This window comes from Tachysurus fulvidraco, chromosome 7 (assembly GCF_022655615.1).
Source record: "Tachysurus fulvidraco isolate hzauxx_2018 chromosome 7, HZAU_PFXX_2.0, whole genome shotgun sequence".
In the NCBI taxonomy this organism is placed as follows: domain Eukaryota; kingdom Metazoa; phylum Chordata; class Actinopteri; order Siluriformes; family Bagridae; genus Tachysurus; species Tachysurus fulvidraco.
The window spans coordinates 1,767,271-1,787,270 of NC_062524.1; the positions used below are offsets into that span (position 1 = coordinate 1,767,271).

Sequence of the window (20,000 nt, forward strand, 5' to 3'; positions counted from 1 at the left end):
AAACTCAACCCTCCTGCTACACCTTGTGTCTCAGTCCTGAATCAGACTCTACAGCCTCGTGGTACAGATTTTGTTAGAATACCATACAGCTTGACATGCTGGACTGGGACTTTGGACTTGCTTTAGTCTCCAGCTTGGGAAGTGGTAGGTCAGTGGTTTAGGATTACTTTCAGAAGGTACCACCAAGCTGCTATGGCTTTACCAAATGCACCAACCAAATGATGACAGTAAACATACATTTTAGGATTCTTAAACACTTTAGAACTGACTTAGCTTTCCAACCCTGGACCTGAAGAACCTCTTTAATATTTACATTTACAGCATTTGGCAAATGTTCTAATACACAGCAACTTACACGATGGCGCTGGGATTTGAACTCCTAACCACTTTGACCAACCACATCCTGCACAGTACAGGTTAGAAATTTCCCTACTTTATCACCCACTATAGCTCAGGAAAGTCTGTTAATAAACTGATGAGTTGGAGCAGTGGTTCAGACAGGGAAGGCAGCGGATTCTCCAGGTCCAGGTATGAGATGTTCTACAGCTAGAAATCCCAGGACCCTGGATTCAACTATACTCCATTGATTGGGTCTTTGGGCTCTGACTGTACAGTTGATGTTCAGTTTCATGAAGTGGAGCACATTGACTGTGTTGTCTGTGTAGGTCCAGTCATGTTTGTGTGTGTTATTGTGTCGTTCCTTGTCCTTGTACCCCTGACGTTCTCCGTGCCCCAGTCACCGTGTCGTCACTGGTGTGATGATGACTTTCTGTCAGACGAGGCCCTCACAACACTACCCCCAGCCATGCCTGAGATACGCACATACATCAACATGACCATCCTCAAAGGTAATCTGAACTACAAGTATTATAAGTTTTTAAGTAGACTCAGTGGTGGGTCTTCAGGACCAGCAGGGCCTTCTCTGCTGGCCTTCTAAAAATAATTTTTCATACTGAAAACATCTTTTTCAAGGCACACTCTTGCAGACAAAAGAGAAAAAGTTGAGGAAGGAAGACCTACGCCCAAACCGGATTCACTAAGAAAGGCTGGCAAAGGTTTTAAAGATTTTAAAGACTGCAATTATGAGCGCTATGCGTGGCTAACAGCTAGCACCCAGCACAAGAAGTTATTTTGTTGGCTTTACTTTTTAATACGAGTAAAGGGACATGGAATGATTCTGGCTTTGACAGTCTGAACAGCTTCACGAAGGCTCCGAGCGTCATCTAATGTCAGTCGTGCATTTAAAAACTTTTGGTGCACAGTTTGACCTGTGCAGGCTCAAAGCTGAGCTCAAAGTCATGTACATGTACTTTCACGGTAAAAGTATAAGCGATCTCCTGAATTTTCTGAGGACGACAGGCCTTGCAGACAGTATGACAGAGCTTTACTCACTCACATACCTGATCTTAACAATACCAGCGTCTACGGCCTCTCTGGAACACTCGTCTTCGGCTCTCGAACGGATTAAAACCCACACAAGGAGCACAACTGGACAATCAATGCTGTCTTCTTTAGCCTCTCTCTCCATTGACGTTATTGAACGCTTTGTCAAAAAAGACAGACGCATAGATTTTGTTTACAGGTGACGGGTGAGTGCTTTACTATTTGACGAGTATCGTATCATTTATTGATACATGCAGGGAAATTTAGTCTGAATACAACCCACTCTTACCTAGCATACTGTTTTAGGCTAATTGTCGATCAGCTGTCATGTTGCCGTCTGCCTGTACGTGTACCCGAATACACGCATTATTTGCATATGGCTGCTTTAGCGGTATCAGATGAGTATGTATGTGGTTTACATGCTTACTGAAGCCCCTGATCGAAACCCCACAGCACTCCACTGCACATTTTACACAAATGCTTGTATCCTCAGTGTAGATGTTGATATCAAACTCATTTCTGCTCTCTGAGATGCTCCAAGCGTTTGTTCATCTAAAAAGCAGCTCAGATTTTTTCTTCTACACTTTAATTCAGTGTAAGATTTGCAACAGAGGGAAAAACACACGTCTGAGTCCCGACTCACTTTAGATCAGACTCACAGACGACACATTAGTCTATTCTTTACACTGAAAATTACTCATAAGTCCATTTCCATTCCACCAGCAGACAGGAAATCCAGTCTACCAGGAAATAGATTGAGTTTGTATCAGTTTCCTCCAGATAATTTTGTTTCCTCCCAGAACGTGCCAGTAAGTGGACTGGCTACATTAAACTGCCCCTAGGATAGAATGTGTGTCTTTGTAACTCACCTGCGAGAAAAATACTGGGTCTGTTAGCAGAACTCAGACGTTCTGAGGCAAGTCGTGGCCTAATGGTTAGAGAGTCTGACTCGTAACCTTAAGGTCTCGGGCCGGCCACGACTGAGGTGCCCTTGAGCAAGGCACCGAACCCCCCAACCCCGGGCACCGCAGCATAAATGGCTGCCCACTGCTCCGTGTGTGTGTGTTTACTGCTGTGTGTGTGCACTTTGGATGGGTCAAATGCAGAGAACGAATTCTGAGTCTGGGTCACCGTACTTAGCCGTACGTCACGTCACTTTCACTTTCTTTAGTCTACATGTTCAATTGATGCGCTCCTCATGTTTATATGAGACTCAGGTTACTGTATATGAGACTCATGTATATCAGCTCAGGTAATTGGTACTGTAATCATCTCAGAATGCAGTCTGAACACATGCATGATATTTAGAGGCAAATCCATACCTGCGATTCTAACCGACAGGTTTGCTGATGTGCAGAAAAAAATGCAGAAAAACAGGAGTTCAATAACCAGGCAGCATGTGCAGAGCTACCTGTACACCCGAATCCAACTCAGTCTCAGTATGCTCCTCCCTCTTCATGTGATAAAGGAGAAAAGGGAGAAAAGGGAACACCAGGAAAGCCTGGGGTAGAAGATCCTCCTGGAGCACCAGTTCCTGAAGGCCCTAAAGGCTCTAAAGGTCAAGTAGGAGCACCTGGTACTCCATACAAGTCGGAGCAGTCTGCGTTCTCAGTGGGTCGACGCAAAGCCCTCCACAGCATGAACTCCTACCAGGTGATTCTCTACGACACAGTCTTCATCAACTCACCTGGCCATTTTGACATGTTCCCGGGATGTAGGTACTGCTTCGATGTGCATGTGCACATGTGGAACCTTCAAGGAGGGCACTCTGGTGTACAGTTAGCCTGGAGAGCGCTCCATCATGCAGAGCCAGCAGCTCCATGACCAGGTGTGGGTGCGTCTGCACAAGCGTGAGCATGAAAACGCCATCCACAGTGATGATCTGGACATCTACACCACTTTCAGCAGCTACATCACATCATGGCTCCAACAAGGCCTAAGAGAAACATGACTTTGTCTAGGACGAGTAACTTACTTCCTGTTGTCACTACTGTAACTGTCGTCACACAGAAGCATGAACTCCTCTTTCAAGAAAAGCTACAACTTCACCTGTGACACTGTAGACTCCGTCTATAAATGTTACGTTAACGTCTTCTGGCAGAAAACATAAATAATAATCTGTCCTGTGAAGGAGCTGTTACTATAGAAACGATACAATATTACAGCCATAAATATACCGTAACTTGTGATTTACAGCCTGACCCACACACAAAAAAAACACACATACACACATAAAAAAACACACAAACACACACGCATAAAAAACATACAAACACAATCAAACGCATGCAAATACACACTCATACACATAAAAAAACACACACAAAATATTTTTTTCTTTAAAGTCCTGTCTGTGTGTGTGTGTGTGTATGTGTGTTTTTATGCACGTGCGTGTGTGTGTGTGTGTGTGTGTGTGTGTGTGTGTGTGTGTGTGTGTGTGTGTGTATGTGTGTTTTTATGCACGTGCGTGTGTGTGTGTGTGTGTGTGTGTGTGTGTGTGATGATAAACAGCTACACAGGATGTGGGTTTCACTATTTTAGTTCTCGAGCCCAAAGTGTGAAAGATAAACAGATAAAATGAAGAAAGTCGCAAATTAATACAGTACAACAAAAAGTGTTTTATATTTATATTTCATTTTAACTCTAAACTGTAATGAATTGGATCTAAGACTTTGTGTATTCAGGGTATTCAGGGTTCAGTGCAGTATTTCATCATAAACCTGTTTGAGGGAGTTGCAAAAACACATAACATGCAAAGCGGTTTCGCTCGGTGAAGCTCACTCTTTCGACATCGTGTGCAGGTTTGGTCTGAAATTGATTTTCTTCATGGTGCTAAATCAAGGTGCTTACAAATGGCAGCTTTGCATTTTATGTGTTTTTGTTTGTTATGTGTGTATGTTGTTAAAATTAGAATTGAAAAGGTTTATAATAAACGCTTCTGACGGCAGTGAGTCTGGAGGTGAACATAATCCTCACCTAGCCTAGAAGAGTTGATTATTTTCCCTAAACTGCACCTTTCTTAGTGCGTTATTCATCTTACACCACAGACATTTTGTCAACGGTTCCATTTATTAACCAATGGCACGTCATACATTTTATCCATTTATCCAGTTTACATTTACAAATAATCCAAAAAACATTTTCATTACTGTTACCAGAACATAAATAAAAAAATAAACCAAAACATTTACATTTATGCTCAGCTAAGCTTTCATTTTTCTAAACGAATCCAGGATCGACTCGCAGACGCTCGAGCTAACCATCTGGAATAAACCTGAACTGACCCGTTATTGAGCTGACATAGATAATGAGAGGTTTATTAACCCTAACCCTAACCCTAACCCTTCTATTATTAAAGGTAGGATTGTTTAGCTGTTCTCTCACTGTTCTATATTAAAGTATCCCGAAGATAAACATTAGCGTTCATTAGCATTCAGCTTAGTCCCTCATGACGATTTATTACAACATTTTCATGTTAAAGATGAAATGTCTTGAGCAGTTAGGGTTCAGAGGTGATGTAGTTTGAGCTCCATACACTCATTAGTTGCTAGTCTCGGCTCAAATTGCAGTAAAATAGAAACAATGGGGTGACTAACAACCAGCATCTCGCATTCTGGGTGTGTTTAGAGCGAAGGTTAAATAATCAAGGCTGTGTCAACGAAAAGCTAAGACACTACAATTAGCCTTAATTACACCTTCATCATTTTCAACTGTTTAAAATGCCTCTGATTATGTGTGAGGTCAGGGCTCAAGAGTTCATTCTTCAGTCTATAGTTTTCTCTGTCCTGTTTCTGACTCCCTCACAAAACCCTTCATAAGCCGCAACTCGTTCCAAATTCTTCTGCCCACATTATCACTCGTACTTCCTCTATTCATAATATTACACCTGTTTTGCAACAGCTACACTGGCTTCCCATTATTTTCCATATTAAGTACAAAATTCTTCTTACCAGTCTTACCATCAGCACTGGGGTACCTCAAGGATGTGTATTGTATCCACATTGTATTACTATACTCCCTTTTCACCAATGACTGCATACCTGTCCATACCTCAAACAGCATTATAAAGTTCACAGACCACACCACAGTGGTAGGCCTGACTGAAGGTAACGACAAGGCGGCTTACAGGGAGGAGATCCAGCACCTAATAGCATGGTGTGAGGACAATAACCTGGAACTTAACACCAAAAAGACCAAGGAGGTCATTGTGGATTTCAGACGTGCTGGCAATCACACTCATCCTCCCATTTACATCGACAGATCTGCTGTTGAGCATGTACCCAGCTTCAAGTTCCTTGGAATACACATCTCTGAGGACCTCACCTGGTCTCTGAACTCTTCCATCCTGATCAGAAAGGCACAACAGCACGTATATTTTCTGAGGAGACTTACAGTAAAAAGTCCTGTCTGTGCTACAGGATACTGGAGAACTTTTACCGCTGTACCATTGAGAGTATCCTCACAAGCTGCATCTCACTGCAGTGTGGTATAGCAGCTGCACAGCTTCAGACCATAAAGCCCTCCAGAGGGTGGTGAAAACCGCCCAACAGATCATCGGTACTAAACTACCCACCTTGGAGAACATTTTCAAAAAATGCTGTTTGCAAAGGGCGAGGTGCATCATCAAAGATCCCTCTCACCCCAACCACAGACTGTTTACACTACTCCCATCGGGCAGACGCTACCGTTGTCTCAGAGCCAGAACAAACAGACTGAAAAATAGCTTCTTTCCCATGGCTGTTTCTGCACTGAACAGCTGATATGGTGTTAACAATCACCACTGTACTGTCACTTTTCTTCTGTGTTCTGCACTATTTTGCACCACTTTAAAATCATGCATCCTTACACCACCCAAAAACTATCAATACACTTCTGTATGTCCATCCATATTTATTCTGTCTAGTCTGTGTGTATATAGATGTATATATGCATAATGACATTCCTTTTGTACAGCTATATCTGTCATAACACTTCATACTGTATCATACTTATATAAACACCACACTATATAAACCCTTATTCAGTTATATGTACATATTACTACACCTTCTGTATAACCTCATACCCTTATTTATTACCCTGCCACTTGTAAATAAGCCGTATATGCACTTCTGGTTAGATGCTAACTGTGTGCTAACATTTCTTTGGCTCTGTACATGTACCTTGCACAATGACAATAAAGTTGAATCTAATCTAATCTAATCTAATCTAATCTCCAACACCAACTCGCACTCTTAGATTCTCCTCTTCCTCTACTCCGCACCTCAGCTCTGGAACTCACTCCCATCTGAACTCCGAGATATTGATTCTCTTTCATTATTTAAATCTCAACTAAACTCATCTGTTTTAGTTTAGCTCATTCTACACCATAATCTGTGCTACTGGTCCAAATTGTATCGCTATGTAACTCTGATCTTAATTGTTTTTGTTCCTTTTTTTGTTTTTGTACCCTGACCTTGTGTTCAGAAAGGCGCCTTTAAATAAAATTTATTATTATTATTATTATTATTATTATTATTATTATTATTATTATTATTATTATTATTACAAATTATCTGCAGATGAACACTAAACGAAAAATGTTTCTATTTTGAGGGACTTTTCACTGAAGATTCTTCTGAACACACACACACACACACACACACACACACACACACACACACACACACACACACACACACACACACCTCTGGTTATTCTGAGTGTATTGGAGTTCATCCTAATGACTCCTCCTTGTTTTTCTGACTGTGCTTTACAGTGTTTGTTTATTTCTATTGATAAAAACCAGACAGAAACAAAAGACTTGTGAGGAAAGGACCGAATGTCCCTCATGAAGGTTGTTCCTATGACATTTGCCAGTGAGACGACTGTCCCAGAGATAAAAACCTGGTGAAAGTCTCAGATTTCTGCTGCTGCTCTTTGGAAAAAGAGGCTCCAGTGTTTTCTCGCACTGCAGCAGCTTTTGTTTGGAGAAGGGTTAGGAGGAAGTGACTTGCTAACCTGCCTGGCATCACGTCATTCACCGGGGTAAAGGCCAACAACCTTTTGGGATAAAGGCAACTAGCTAAATACCTGGACAAAGACAATCACCTGACTCACCTGGTTAAAGAAATTAAAGACTTACCTGGTTAAGAATAAATTAGACACTTGTTTTGTTTAAGGCCACATCTGCTTAAAAGTAGCTTCTCACTCGATTAAAGGTAAATTAAAGGTAAACTATCCACTTGCTTAGTTTTAAAGAAATTAGTGACTCACCTGGTTAAAAGTAAGCTAGACATTTGTTTGGTTAAATGTCACTTGGCACTCACCTGGTTAAATGTATTGTGTTGCTTGCTTAATTAACGGTAAACTAGCCACTCATTTGGAATAAGCTAATACGTCACATAAAGCCTCACACAGCTGGTCTGACTTTGGTATCTCCTGATATGAGAATCAGTCTTTCCTCCCCTTCCTGTGTGTATTGCTTTTGTAATAGAGGAAGAACTATCAGAAAAATCATGACTTTTCAACTGCTGGATTTTGGAAGTGACTTTACATAAGTTAAACTCCTGAAATTAAGTAGCATTTTGTGTAGTCCAGCCTTCATTTAGGAATTAAATCATGCTTTTTAGCATATGGATTCTCCAGCAAAAAGATATACTTCTTGTAATTATCCAGCAGATATTTGGGTGCAAACATGTGCTCTTTAGGGTCTGTTGGAGGATAGTTTGTTTCTGACCCATCAAACCATCCACCGGTTCTTATTAACTCCCTGATGTAACTCAGTTTACGTTTCTCCTCATAGTCCCCCCAGCGGGGAAAATCTCCATTTTGTGCAGAAATTAGTTTATAATAAATTCCTTTTGGTGTGAAGCACCATGAGCAATGCCATCCTGCGTAGTGCACCGGGCTTCCGATGGACCACGGCATTAAAACTTGTCCCGACTTCTTTTCGTACTCCCGGAAATCTGGCATGGTGTAATAAGCCCGACGTCGTAGCAGGATTCCGTCCCCTTTATAGACGTCAAGAAGCATGCCAATGGTGCATCCAGATAAAATGTCCAATGTTCCTGGCTGCCTCCAGTAAAATCCATACAATGACTTCCGCATGTGAATCCCAAATGGTTCTGTCCAACCATCATACAATTTGAGGAAAAGAATTCCTTCCCGAAGCGGAATCTCATCTGCATCATCTATAAGGAACACGTCATCGGGTCGCAGACCCTGAATCCTTAGCAAGCCATTTTTGGTCAGGTAAGTCCGCAGGTAATCGTCTGCAATCCAGCCGTCCACTTGGCCGCCTTTGGGGAAATGGTCCAGGAAGATGTAGACGATTTTGTTCTTCACATAATCAAACGTTCCGTTGAGGAGAAGTCGAAGGAACGTCAAGGGTTTGGCCTCACCATATGCAGTGAAATTCGACTCACACACCAGAAAGAGATCCACAGCATCTGCTAGTTCATGAAATCTTGCATGCAGCATATCAAACTCATGATTGATGTTGACGGCGTTTATGATTCGTCGTGGAACCTTCCTGGGCTTCAGATGTGATTTGGTCGGAAGATTTGAGTGTTGCACCACTGTAGGGATTCCACAGTTAGGGCCATGCCAACCTTGGTGGCAAACACAATTTGATGCCTTCCTTGACAATATGACCGGCTGACCTTCATGACTGCTTTCATTTTTTACACGGTGCTTCCGAAGCACACTTTGAGGTTCATCGACCATGGCATCTTCTGGTGTTTTTGATCCCTTTTCTGTTCCTTCAGTAAAGCACAGAGCTCCTCTCTCATTGAGGATGAAATAGGATGCAGGCTCATCCTGCAGAACGTACGATCGTTTATGAAGGCCTGAGGAATTCAGCAGGAGCAAATCTGCTGGGTTCTGCAAGGATAAACAAGATATCAACATATTTGAATAATTCTATTGACAAAAATCATGTTGATACCAAGCTACCACCATTCTTCTGTTGTCCTTCAGAACATTCTTCCAATCAGAATGGTTTGCAGTTAGAATATGTTTAGGAGGCTAAGAGCACATCATACAATGTCAGAAATAAACCAAACTTATTTTAATTCCTTTAGTAATTAGCTTTTTCTGGGTGTTAGCTTTTTTGTGGTGTACCTTTTAAGGTCCAATTATGTGACTTACAATATTTCTATGCTATGAATGTTGTATTCTAAAGATATAAAACTGATAGCCTCGATTGTATCTGACCAGCAACTATAAAAAATATCGTTTCATTCCTGTATTCCTGAGAGATTTCTGAGAGACTTTGTATGATTTTTTTTACCATCCTCTGACTTGTTTGCAGCCTAATCGCCTTCTGCTTAGCCGTGTCGTAGACAAGGGACGTGGCCAGTTTGTCTTCCCAGAGGAAATCTTTGAATCCTGTCAGGTGAGAGCTGTAAGTGTACAGTCTCTGTAGCAGAGCTTCCTGATGGAGAATTTTAAAGCAGTACATCAGAGACAGCAAACAAACTCCGGCAGTGCAGAACAATAAGTGCCTTCTCACTTTCATCCTGAGAGAGAGAGAGAGAGAGAGAGAGAGTGAGAGAGTGAGAGAGAGAATGATTTGTAAACTACAAAGAAAAACACCAAAAATCCAAACCACACATAACACACACACACCTCCTGATCAGAGTTTTACAATATTTTCAGCTGGGTATTTCTTCCTGCTCTCATGGTGGTTAACGGACACTGAGCTCTCACTCAGACCCATAATCTAATGAAGCTTTGCCCTGCAGTATGACACTGTCTCACAAAGCTGCACTCATCTCACACCCGCTGCATACTGACATTACCACAGTAACACTGTTTAGCCACTGATCCTATTTACCCATTATGACACCTCAGTTTATTTCACGACCAGGGAAGGAAACAGTAAGCCTCTGTGTTTTATAGCCATGGAAACATATGTGATTAGACTGATTATAACATTTATTTGCATCTGATAACTTGATTATGGCCAATTTTCACCCACCTGGTCTCCCCAGTCATTCCCCATTCAAATATATAGCACTCTCTACCTTCTTCCACATTCACAGATGCCCATGATGAGATAGTGCCACTGGGATTTACAGGCGAGAGTATGATCCCTCCCACTCCCACCCAGACAGTCAGGTGTGCTCTCTTGCCCTCTTACCCATACTGAGACACTACTCAGTGAGCGATGGGTTGATCTGGGCATTTCCCAGGGTCACTTCCATACAGGCTTTCTAAATATTTTGTGTTACTTTTAATCACACACTGAGCTAAATAACACAGTAACTTGACAAGCTGTGTGTGTGTGTGTGTGTGTGTGTGTGTGTGTGTGTGTGTGTGTGTGTGTGTGTGTGTGTGTGTGTGTGTGTGTGTGTGTGTGTGTAGGCATTTTCTACAATGACGCTTTTCTTCTTCAGGTCCTACCCACTGCAAATTCTCAAATGTCTCTGTACATACAAGAGCCTCTCTCTCTCACACACACACACACACACACACACACACACACACACACACACACACACACACACACACACACACACACACACACCACACACAAACCCTCATGCCTAAGAATGTAAAGGTCAGGGGTGTGTTGTCAAACACTGTACAATGAAATGTCTGTGAACAAATAAAAAAATGTCTCCTCTTGTCTTTCTCTTTCTTTATGCACATTACAACAGTGCAAATAATTTAATAACATCCTAGAAGTGCTAATTAATCTTACCTAGGCTAATCAAAACCCAGCTTGTTTCTTTTATTTTGTTGGTGGAAGCTAGCGCTCACAGTCACCTACATGAAGGTTTCATTCACAGTCACTATTTTTACCACAGGAGCTAAATGCTAGTGATGTTCTTTATATACTGTTAGCATCTTTTATCTTCTTTACTGTGCAGTATTAGTGCAGTTAAGTGCTATGAGTATCTGTGTATTCACATCAGTCAAACATTTACATCTCCTTTTAATCTCTGTAAAGAACTGAAGTTCAGTTTTCAGTCCTGATTGCATCCATCACTGGTCTTTATGTTTTATTACTGACTGGATCCACACATTGTGACCTGTAGACAGTGTAAAGTGACACATCAGATCACCTTTCATTAGAAATCTCCACTAAGACCTGATCACTGTGTTTGTTCACATCATTTAAGACAAACTGGTCTCCAGAACAGTACTGGACAAAAATGAATTTGGACAAAATGAATTTGGACAAAAATTGCTGAATCACCGTATAAACCCTGTGATAAAGACAGCTGCTTATCTTCACTAATGCTAATGGAATAAAATATATAACTTGAAAAAAAATGTGATATCAAAGAGAAACCATTTAGAAGAAAATGGTAAATGTTCATCGGATACTATTTACTCATATCAACGAAGCAAGAGATCCAACACTACATTCAACACCTTTACCTTATTCCCTGTTCTGTTATCAGTTGAACAGAGTTTGTCTCTCTCCATCTCCCTCTTCCTCTCAGATGGTCTCTTCATATTTGTATGTTTGTCATTTGAATGTTTTCATGTTTTCATTTCAATATTTGCATGTTTGTCATTTGAATGAATTTTTGTGATTCATGTCATCTTTAACTGAATGACTGAAGTCTGACTGACTGACTGACTGACTGAAGTCTGACTGACTGACTGACTGACTGACTGACTGACTGACTGAAGTCTGACTGACTGACTGACTGACTGAAGTCTGACTGAAGTCTGACTGACTGACTGAAGTCTGACTGACTGACTGAAGTCTGACTGACTGACTGACTGACTGACTGAAGTCTGACTGACTGACTGACTGACTGAAGTCTGACTGACTGACTGACTGAAGACTGACTGACTGAAGTCTGACTGAAGTCTAACTGACTGACTGAAGTCTGACTGACTGACTGAAGTCTGATTGAAGTCTAACTGACCGACTGACTGAAGTCTGACTGACTGACTGAAGTCTGACTGACTGAAGTCTGACTGACTGACTGACTGACTGACTGACTGACTGACTGACTGACTGACTGACTGACTGAAGTCTGACTGACTGACTGAAGTCTGACTGACTGACTGACTGACTGACTGAAGACTGACTGACTGACTGACTGAAGACTGACTAAAGACTGACTGAAGTCTGACTGACTGACTGACTGACTGACTGAAGTCTAACTGACTGACTGACTGAATGACTGACTGACTGACTGAAGTCTGACTGACTGACTGAAGTCTGACTGACTGACTGACTGACTGAAGACTGACTGAAGTGTGACTGACTGAAGTGTGACTGACTGACTGGCTGACTTACATCTGACTGACTGACTGACTGACTGACTGACTGACTGACTGAAGTCTGTCTGACTGACTGAAGTCTGACTGACGTGTGACTGACTGACTGACAGGCTGACTGAAGTCTGACTGACTTACAGCTGACTGGCTGACTGAAGTCTGACTGACTGATCTGTGACTGACTTACATCTGACTGACTGACTGACTGACTGACTTACATCTGACTGGCTGACTGACTAAAGTCTGACTGACATACTGACTGACTCACTAGCTGACTGACTGAAGACTGACTGACTGACTGAAGTCTGTCTGACTGACTGAAGTCTGACTGACGTGTGACTGACTGACTGACTGACTGACTGACTGACTGACTTACATCTGACTGGCTGACTGACTAAAGTCTGACTGACATACTGACTGACTCACTAGCTGACTGACTGAAGACTGACTGACTGACTGAAGTCTGTCTGACTGACTGAAGTCTGACTGACGTGTGACTGACTGACTGACTGACTGACTGACTGACTGACTGACTGGCTGACTGAAGTCTGACTGACTGATGTGTGACTGACTGAAGTCTGACTGACTGACTGACTGACTTACATCTGACTGACTGACTGACTAAAGTCTGACTGACATACTGACTGACTCACTGACTGAAGTCTGACTGGCTGACTGACTGAAGTCTGACTGACTGACTGACTGACTGACTGACTGAAGTCTGAATGACTGACTGAAGTCTGACTGGCTGACTGACTGAAGTCTGACTGACTGACTGACTGAAGTCTGACTGACTGACTGACTGACTGACTGACTGACTGACTGAAGTCTGACTGGCTGACTGACTGAAGTCTGACTGACTGAAGTCTGACTGACTGACTGACTGACTGACTGACTGACTGACTGAAGTCTGACTGACTGACTGAAGTCTGACTGACTGACTGACTGACTGACTGAAGTCTGACTGACTGACTGAAGTCTGACTGACTGACTGACTGACTGACTGGCTGACTGACTGACTGACTGACTGACTGACTGGCTGACTGACTGACTGGCTGACTGACTGACTGACTGACTGGCTGACTGACTGGCTGACTGACTGACTGACTGACTGACTGACTGACTGATTGACTGAAGTCTGACTGACTGACTGACTGAAGTCTGACTGGCTGACTGACTGAAGTCTGACTGACTGACTGACTGACTGGCTGACTGACTGACTGACTGACTGACTGACTGGCTGACTGACTGACTGACTGACTGACTGACTGACTGACTGAAGTCTGACTGACTGACTGACTGACTGACTGGCTGACTGACTGACTGACTGACTGACTGGCTGGCTGACTGACTGACTGGCTGACTGACTGACTGGCTGACTGACTGGCTGACTGACTGACTGACTGACTGACTGACTGACTGATTGACTGAAGTCTGACTGACTGACTGACTGACTGAAGTCTGACTGGCTGACTGACTGAAGTCTGACTGACTGACTGACTGACTGACTGAAGTCTGACTGACTGACTGAAGTCTGACTGGCTGACTGACTGAAGTCTGACTGACTGACTGACTGAAGTCTGACTGACTGACTGACTGACTGACTGACTGACTGACTGAAGTCTGACTGGCTGACTGACTGAAGTCTGACTGACTGACTGAAGTCTGACTGACTGACTGACTGACTGACTGACTGACTGACTGACTGAAGTCTGACTGACTGACTGACTGACTGACTGGCTGACTGACTGACTGACTGACTGACTGACTGGCTGACTGACTGACTGACTGGCTGACTGACTGACTGACTGACTGACTGACTGACTGACTGACTGACTGACTGATTGACTGAAGTCTGACTGACTGACTAAAGTCTGACATGCTTGTTGATCTGTAACTGTGGGTGTGATGAATGTTCCTCTAATAGTATGCCCTGAAGTTTTTCACTCCTCTCTCACCACAACCACTAACCAGTAAGGCCAGTTTTTAGTTCATTACAGAACTACGCATTTCATCTGAACTTTCAGACATTTCAGGCTTTTAAACAAAGTTTTAGAAAACACTTTGGAAGGTTAACTTCGTTTCCTTTCACCGTAGCAGAGATAACAGATACGATTTTGAAAACTTAAAACCTTCAGATCAGTTAGAGTTAAAAAGAAGAGATAAGTTCAGGAGACTTCATGGTGCTGTCATGTTTTACACAGCTCACAATTTACTTACAGTTAATGCTGTAAAAGTTACTTCCTATTGTTCTTTCCATTATATCAGATATAGACACAGCTACAAATCTTCAGTAGCCTGAAGTTCAGTGTAGCCCTCGTTGCATTATTCTCTCTCTTATAGTTAATAAGAACAAAAATAAAAAACACAAAAAAGTGTCCTGAAGATGTCGGAGACTCCTTCACCACTTCATACACACACATTTCTCCAGGTATATTTGTAGACTTATTATCAGACTGTTCATATCTCTGTAAATGATCTGTTGCTATAGTAACGATGAAGTATCATTACAGGTACATTAATATACACCTGAGCTAAAGAGAATGACCAATCAGAGTCCAGAACTCAGCAGCGTTGATTGTGAACATAAACGGATAAAAAATACACAGTTCACTGGGAGGCGTGCTGCTAGTTCATGTTGTCAGTCCGCTGGAATTGTTCTAACATGGCCACTTCCTACTGGTGGTAAATCACTCAAACCACCTGAACAGGTCTTACCAACATCGTCTATCATCATGAGATAAAGTGACAATGTGTTTCATTGTTAAAAAAATGTCAATGTGGTTCAAACACGCACGTCACTGAACTGATCCTATATCATCTAACCACTGTGTTCATAAAGATCAGCTGAATAACACAGTTTATATTTCACAGCCTAATGGAGAACCTTAGTCTTCTTTTGTTTTGTTCTTGTTGTTTCTCCATGGAGAACACTGAGGTATTGTAGTTGGTAAACTGTACTTATTTTTTTGACACAACTTCTGTATCATGAGCCTTTGTGTCCTAAGCTTTGTCACCTAAACGTCCAGCTTGATTAAAATGTAGGAATTGTAAGATGATCATGCTGTAACATGTTTATCAGCTACAGAAGATTGCATGTTTCTTTTTAAATTCCTCTTACTCACTGGAACCTGACAGAGTGACGGGCGTGACAGAAACATGACTTAAAGCTTCGACTCCCATTGAAGTTCAGATTTTCTGTAATGACGGGACAGACACAGGAAGCTGAAGCGTTTGTAAAAACTGTGTTTGGTTTATTCAAATCTCCTGCGTTGTGCCAAACGAAAAGGCAGATTAGAGATCAGACGGACTAAACGCCTGCTTTAACATTGACACAACAGATATGAGGAATAAACACAGTCTGGGCAGTTTGTTCTAAATTCATCTTTAATAACCGTCTGGATGTGAGAGGTTTTTCTTACAGGCCTTTCTCAATAATAATAATAATAATAATAATAATAATCATAACTAAAGTGTTACTGGTTGTGTTTAAGAAGTGTTGAGCGATGATAGAAAGGTTGTTTTACTGAAACACTTTAGTTCAGTGATCTTCAGAACACAGCACTTACAGTTACACTGATGCACTCCATTGAGGGTTGGAGAGATTTGGGTAACTGAGGATAAAATAGATTGGATTTCAGTCTGTTTCACAAAATCATGTAACACTTTAATCCGGTTTTTATTCCGTTTTTGTCGGTTATTTTTCAGGCACAACGACTGACATCCTGATCAAATCTTCTGACACAGACTGAAAAACTTTTTACCAATGACTGCTTTCACATCCTCTTCTCAGATCAGTTCAGTACACACTGCGCCCACACCCTCAGCCACTCTTAATCTCTCACACACACAAACACACACACGCAAACACACACACACTTTTGCAAAACTCCAGCCTAACTGAACATTGTGAAACTTTGTGAGAGAAAGACAGGAAGCTGTTAGAAAACACTGAGTCAGTATTGTATAAAAGAGTTCACACACACACACACACACACACACACACACATACACACACACACACACACACACACACTCTCCCCCCTCTGTGTCCTACCTGGCCATGTTTGTGTGCAGCCGTGCCATGTCACCTGTCTCACCGTCCACATCACCGTCCACAAAACACTCTAACACTGTCGGACGTGTGCACGCAGCAATGAGAGAGAGAGAGAGAGAGAGAGAGTGGGAGAGAGGGAGAGGGAGAAAGAGAAGGGGTGGAGACCAAACTCTTCACTTCTTCTTTCTATCTTTTACACACACACACACACACACACACACACACACACACACACACACACAGTTTTTTCTGAATTTATTAATTTTGAATAATGTGACCTTAGAATATTAACACAGAACTGTTTGAATACTGAGCTGTTGTAACTGAACAAAGAAAGAGAGGACGAAATAAAGTCTGTGAGTGAAGGAGGCGTGGCCTGTGTCTCAGTCTCAGTAAAGGGGGCGTGGCCTTTGTGTCAGTCTCAGTGAAGGAGGCTTGGATGTTGTGTGTCAGTCTCAGTGAAGGAGGCGTGGCCTTTGTGTGTCAGTCTCAGTGAAGGAGGCGTGGCCTTTGTGTGTCAGTCTCAGTGAAGGAGGCGTGGCCTTTGTGTGTCAGTCTCAGTGAAAGAGGCGTGGCCTTTGTGTGTCAGTCTCAGTAAATGAGTCGTGACCTGTGACTAAGTCTAAGTGAAGATGTCAGTAACAGATCTAATCACCAAACTATTTTCACTTATTTGGTTTAACATTAATTCCTAGTAGTTTTCTAAAGGTGTGTAAGCTCACGGTGTGTGTGTGTGTGTTCACTGCTGTGTGTGTGTGTGCACTTTGGATGGGTCATATCCAGAGAATGAGTATGGGTCACCGTACTTAGCCGTATCTCACGTCACTTTCACACTTTCACTTAACATTTAGGTGTTTAGGTGTCAGATATTCAAATTTCATTAAAAAATAATAGACATCTCTTTAGTAAAAAAAAAAATATTCTCCTGAGAAAAACACCTTCAGAAATCCGGCAGCACATTTCCATAAATGTAAAGAGAGAGCTGGTGATGTAAGATTTCAAAGCTTTACACCTGAAGACCGTATGAGAAAAAAAACAATACAGAACTCAGTCCTGAACTTCTGAAAGTTCAGTCACAATAAAACACCTTGTAATGGTACAGTCCATGAGCACAGTTCTGGTGTTTTATCTTGTTTAAACTAATGTCACGGACATGTTTACTCAGGTGTGTCAGAGCGGAGAAAATGATCCTCTGTAATTTGCACCTCCACCTGAAACAGTTGTCTTGTTTGGATTGTCATTTGGAGAAACCACAGAGCCACAGATTCTTTTACTCTGACTGACACACAGCAGTGACACTAAAGACTCTTTACACACAAACACATTTATCACACATCAGTTTATCACACGTGTGTGTTTGTGTGTGTGTGTGTGTGTGTGTGTGTGTGTGTGTGTGTGTGTGTGTGTGTGTGTGTGTGGGTGTGTGTGTGTGTGTGTGGGTGCACTACACATCCCTGTGAACAAGCTGTTTCTGCAGAAAAGATAATGTATTAAAACTGGTGCATTAATACAAGCCTGCGCTCCTGTCAGAGAGAATTAATCACCACCTTCTGGCCAATCTCTCTATGGTCTAAGGTGAAGACATCATAAAGTGCGCACACACACACACACACACACACACACACATTAGAAAATGAATTCTTTCTGAAATCTCGTCTAATTTTTCAAGCTTCCTTTTCACTTCTAGTCGTCGGAAATGGAAACGCTGTGGAGGTTCTTTTCTTTTCTTTCATGTGAATTTGTATAATGGTTATTTGTTTATTCGTCCTAGACTCATTTTACTGGAAAGGTTTGTGTCAGAGAGAAACATCAGAAGGAAGCGAGATCAGTGAAGTCTGTCAGTAACAATGACATATCTTTATGTATATATATATATAATGTAATGTGATATTATACCAGCTCACTTCCTAGCTTTCTGTCATCCTCTCGAAGACATCATTCCTCTCGCTCTAATATTAACGCTTTACTAGAAATACACCCGAAGCAATAAACAACCTGTCGTGAACGTGTACCGATCGTTTAATTATTAAACTCTCTCACACACACAAACCTTGGCCTGGTGGCCAAATACATGTCCCTACAAACCTGTTTCCCCAGAAATACCCTTATGTGCTACTTGTGTATTTTCCATGGCAACAGATTGCGCTCACGTCAGCTGACGTTCCTCAGTGTTCCTCATTTTAAGGGTGTGTCTGTTGTTTTTTTTTCTTCCTTTCTGTCCTTTACTTGTTCAGTTTTAACTGTTTTTTAAACTTAACCATTAGAATATTTCTTATCCACTGCTTGCTGCACATATAAGAGTGGGCTGTCAGGTCAGATGCCATGATGAGAGCGGTCAGATTTCATCGTTGCTTAGCAATGACTCATGGCAAATGTGCACATTTATAAAATCTGAACCTGCTTGTATTTACAGTGGTATTAGACTGGCATGTGGAGCTAGTCAGGACAGGTACCATGATGAGAGCACAAAACATGCGGGTTGTTGTTGTGTGTGTGTGTGTGTGTGTGTGTGTGTGTGTGTGTGTGTGTGTGTGTGTGTGTGTGTGTAAATGAGCAAATCACCATGGATTTATTTTTTTCACCACATTTATAAGAACATGCAAGTTGTACATTATACACTTTCTGTTCATAAACATAGATCACATGAAACAAATCCAACGTGTGTGTGTGTGTGTGTGTGTGTGTGTGTGTGTGTGTGTGTGTGTGTGTGTGTGTGTGTGTGTGTGTGTTTGTGTGTGTGTTAAACTAAGCAGGTTTTTGTGTTGTCTCAGTCTCTTTTCTGTCAGGAAGAGAAAAAAAAACAAACGACACCCGTCTCCTTGAGCAATCGCTGCACAGCAGAGATTAAAGTCGGGCCAATAGGAACTCAGCGATCCATGGTGTTCTCCTCCTTAGGCTGAGCTCGGAAACAAGCTGCTCGCAGACGCTCACAAAACCCCACCTCCTCCTGTCCAGAGAGAAAGAAAGATTAACTTAAGTATAACAAGAAAAATTCAGTTTCAGTTGGTGTAATAGCTACAGAACGTGATTTTAAGGTTCGGTTCTCCATTCCATGCTGACGTAGTAGCAGATCTGGGTATCGGTGTCTTTGTTATTAGAGCCTGGGGCTCTGTTAATTAGCCTACTCATGAAGATAACTACCTGGTGTCATCTTCTGTACTTCTAAACTTGCAAAGTGAGCCTTGTAAAACCTCTCCCTGCCACTCCCAGGAGGAGCAGGACTTCTTTTGAAGTCACAGATTATATGATCACAATGCTGAATAATGTAGTAATGAGTCATTGGGATGAGCTGGTGTCATGTACCTGGCTCTCCTCCTGACCCTGCAGCTCC

General features: G+C 42.0%; 3 protein-coding genes across 3 annotated transcripts in view; 1 reads left to right on the plus strand and 2 right to left on the minus strand.

The window, feature by feature from the left end:
* The first annotated feature begins 673 nt into the window (after window positions 1–673).
* On the plus strand, window positions 674–3,334 carry LOC113650539 (complement C1q tumor necrosis factor-related protein 6-like). The gene is given in 3 exon segments (XM_027158935.2): window positions 674–848; window positions 2,843–3,135; window positions 3,137–3,334. Coding segments are annotated over 3 exon segments (666 nt in total).
* A 3,674-nt stretch (window positions 3,335–7,008) lies between these two features.
* mgat3a (beta-1,4-mannosyl-glycoprotein 4-beta-N-acetylglucosaminyltransferase a) lies at window positions 7,009–16,828 on the minus strand. The gene is made up of 3 exons (XM_027159006.2): window positions 16,670–16,828; window positions 9,656–9,884; window positions 7,009–9,246 (listed from the first exon to the last, which is right to left on the minus strand). Exons 1-3 carry the CDS (start codon window positions 16,696–16,698, stop codon window positions 7,966–7,968), a joined length of 1,539 nt encoding a protein of 512 aa, XP_027014807.2. The 5' UTR covers window positions 16,699–16,828; the 3' UTR covers window positions 7,009–7,965.
* A 2,409-nt stretch (window positions 16,829–19,237) lies between these two features.
* The window catches only part of hspbp1 (HSPA (heat shock 70kDa) binding protein, cytoplasmic cochaperone 1), a 5,052-nt gene continuing 4,289 nt past the window's right edge, over window positions 19,238–20,000 (minus strand). The window contains exons 7-8 of the mRNA XM_027158919.2: window positions 19,973–20,000; window positions 19,238–19,616 (exon numbers count right to left, since the gene is read on the minus strand). The exon at window positions 19,973–20,000 is cut by the window's right edge and continues 84 nt beyond it. Of these exons, the coding sequence (XP_027014720.1) occupies window positions 19,536–19,616; window positions 19,973–20,000 (109 nt within the window). The 3' untranslated portion in view covers window positions 19,238–19,535. The remainder of the gene's footprint in view (window positions 19,617–19,972) is intronic.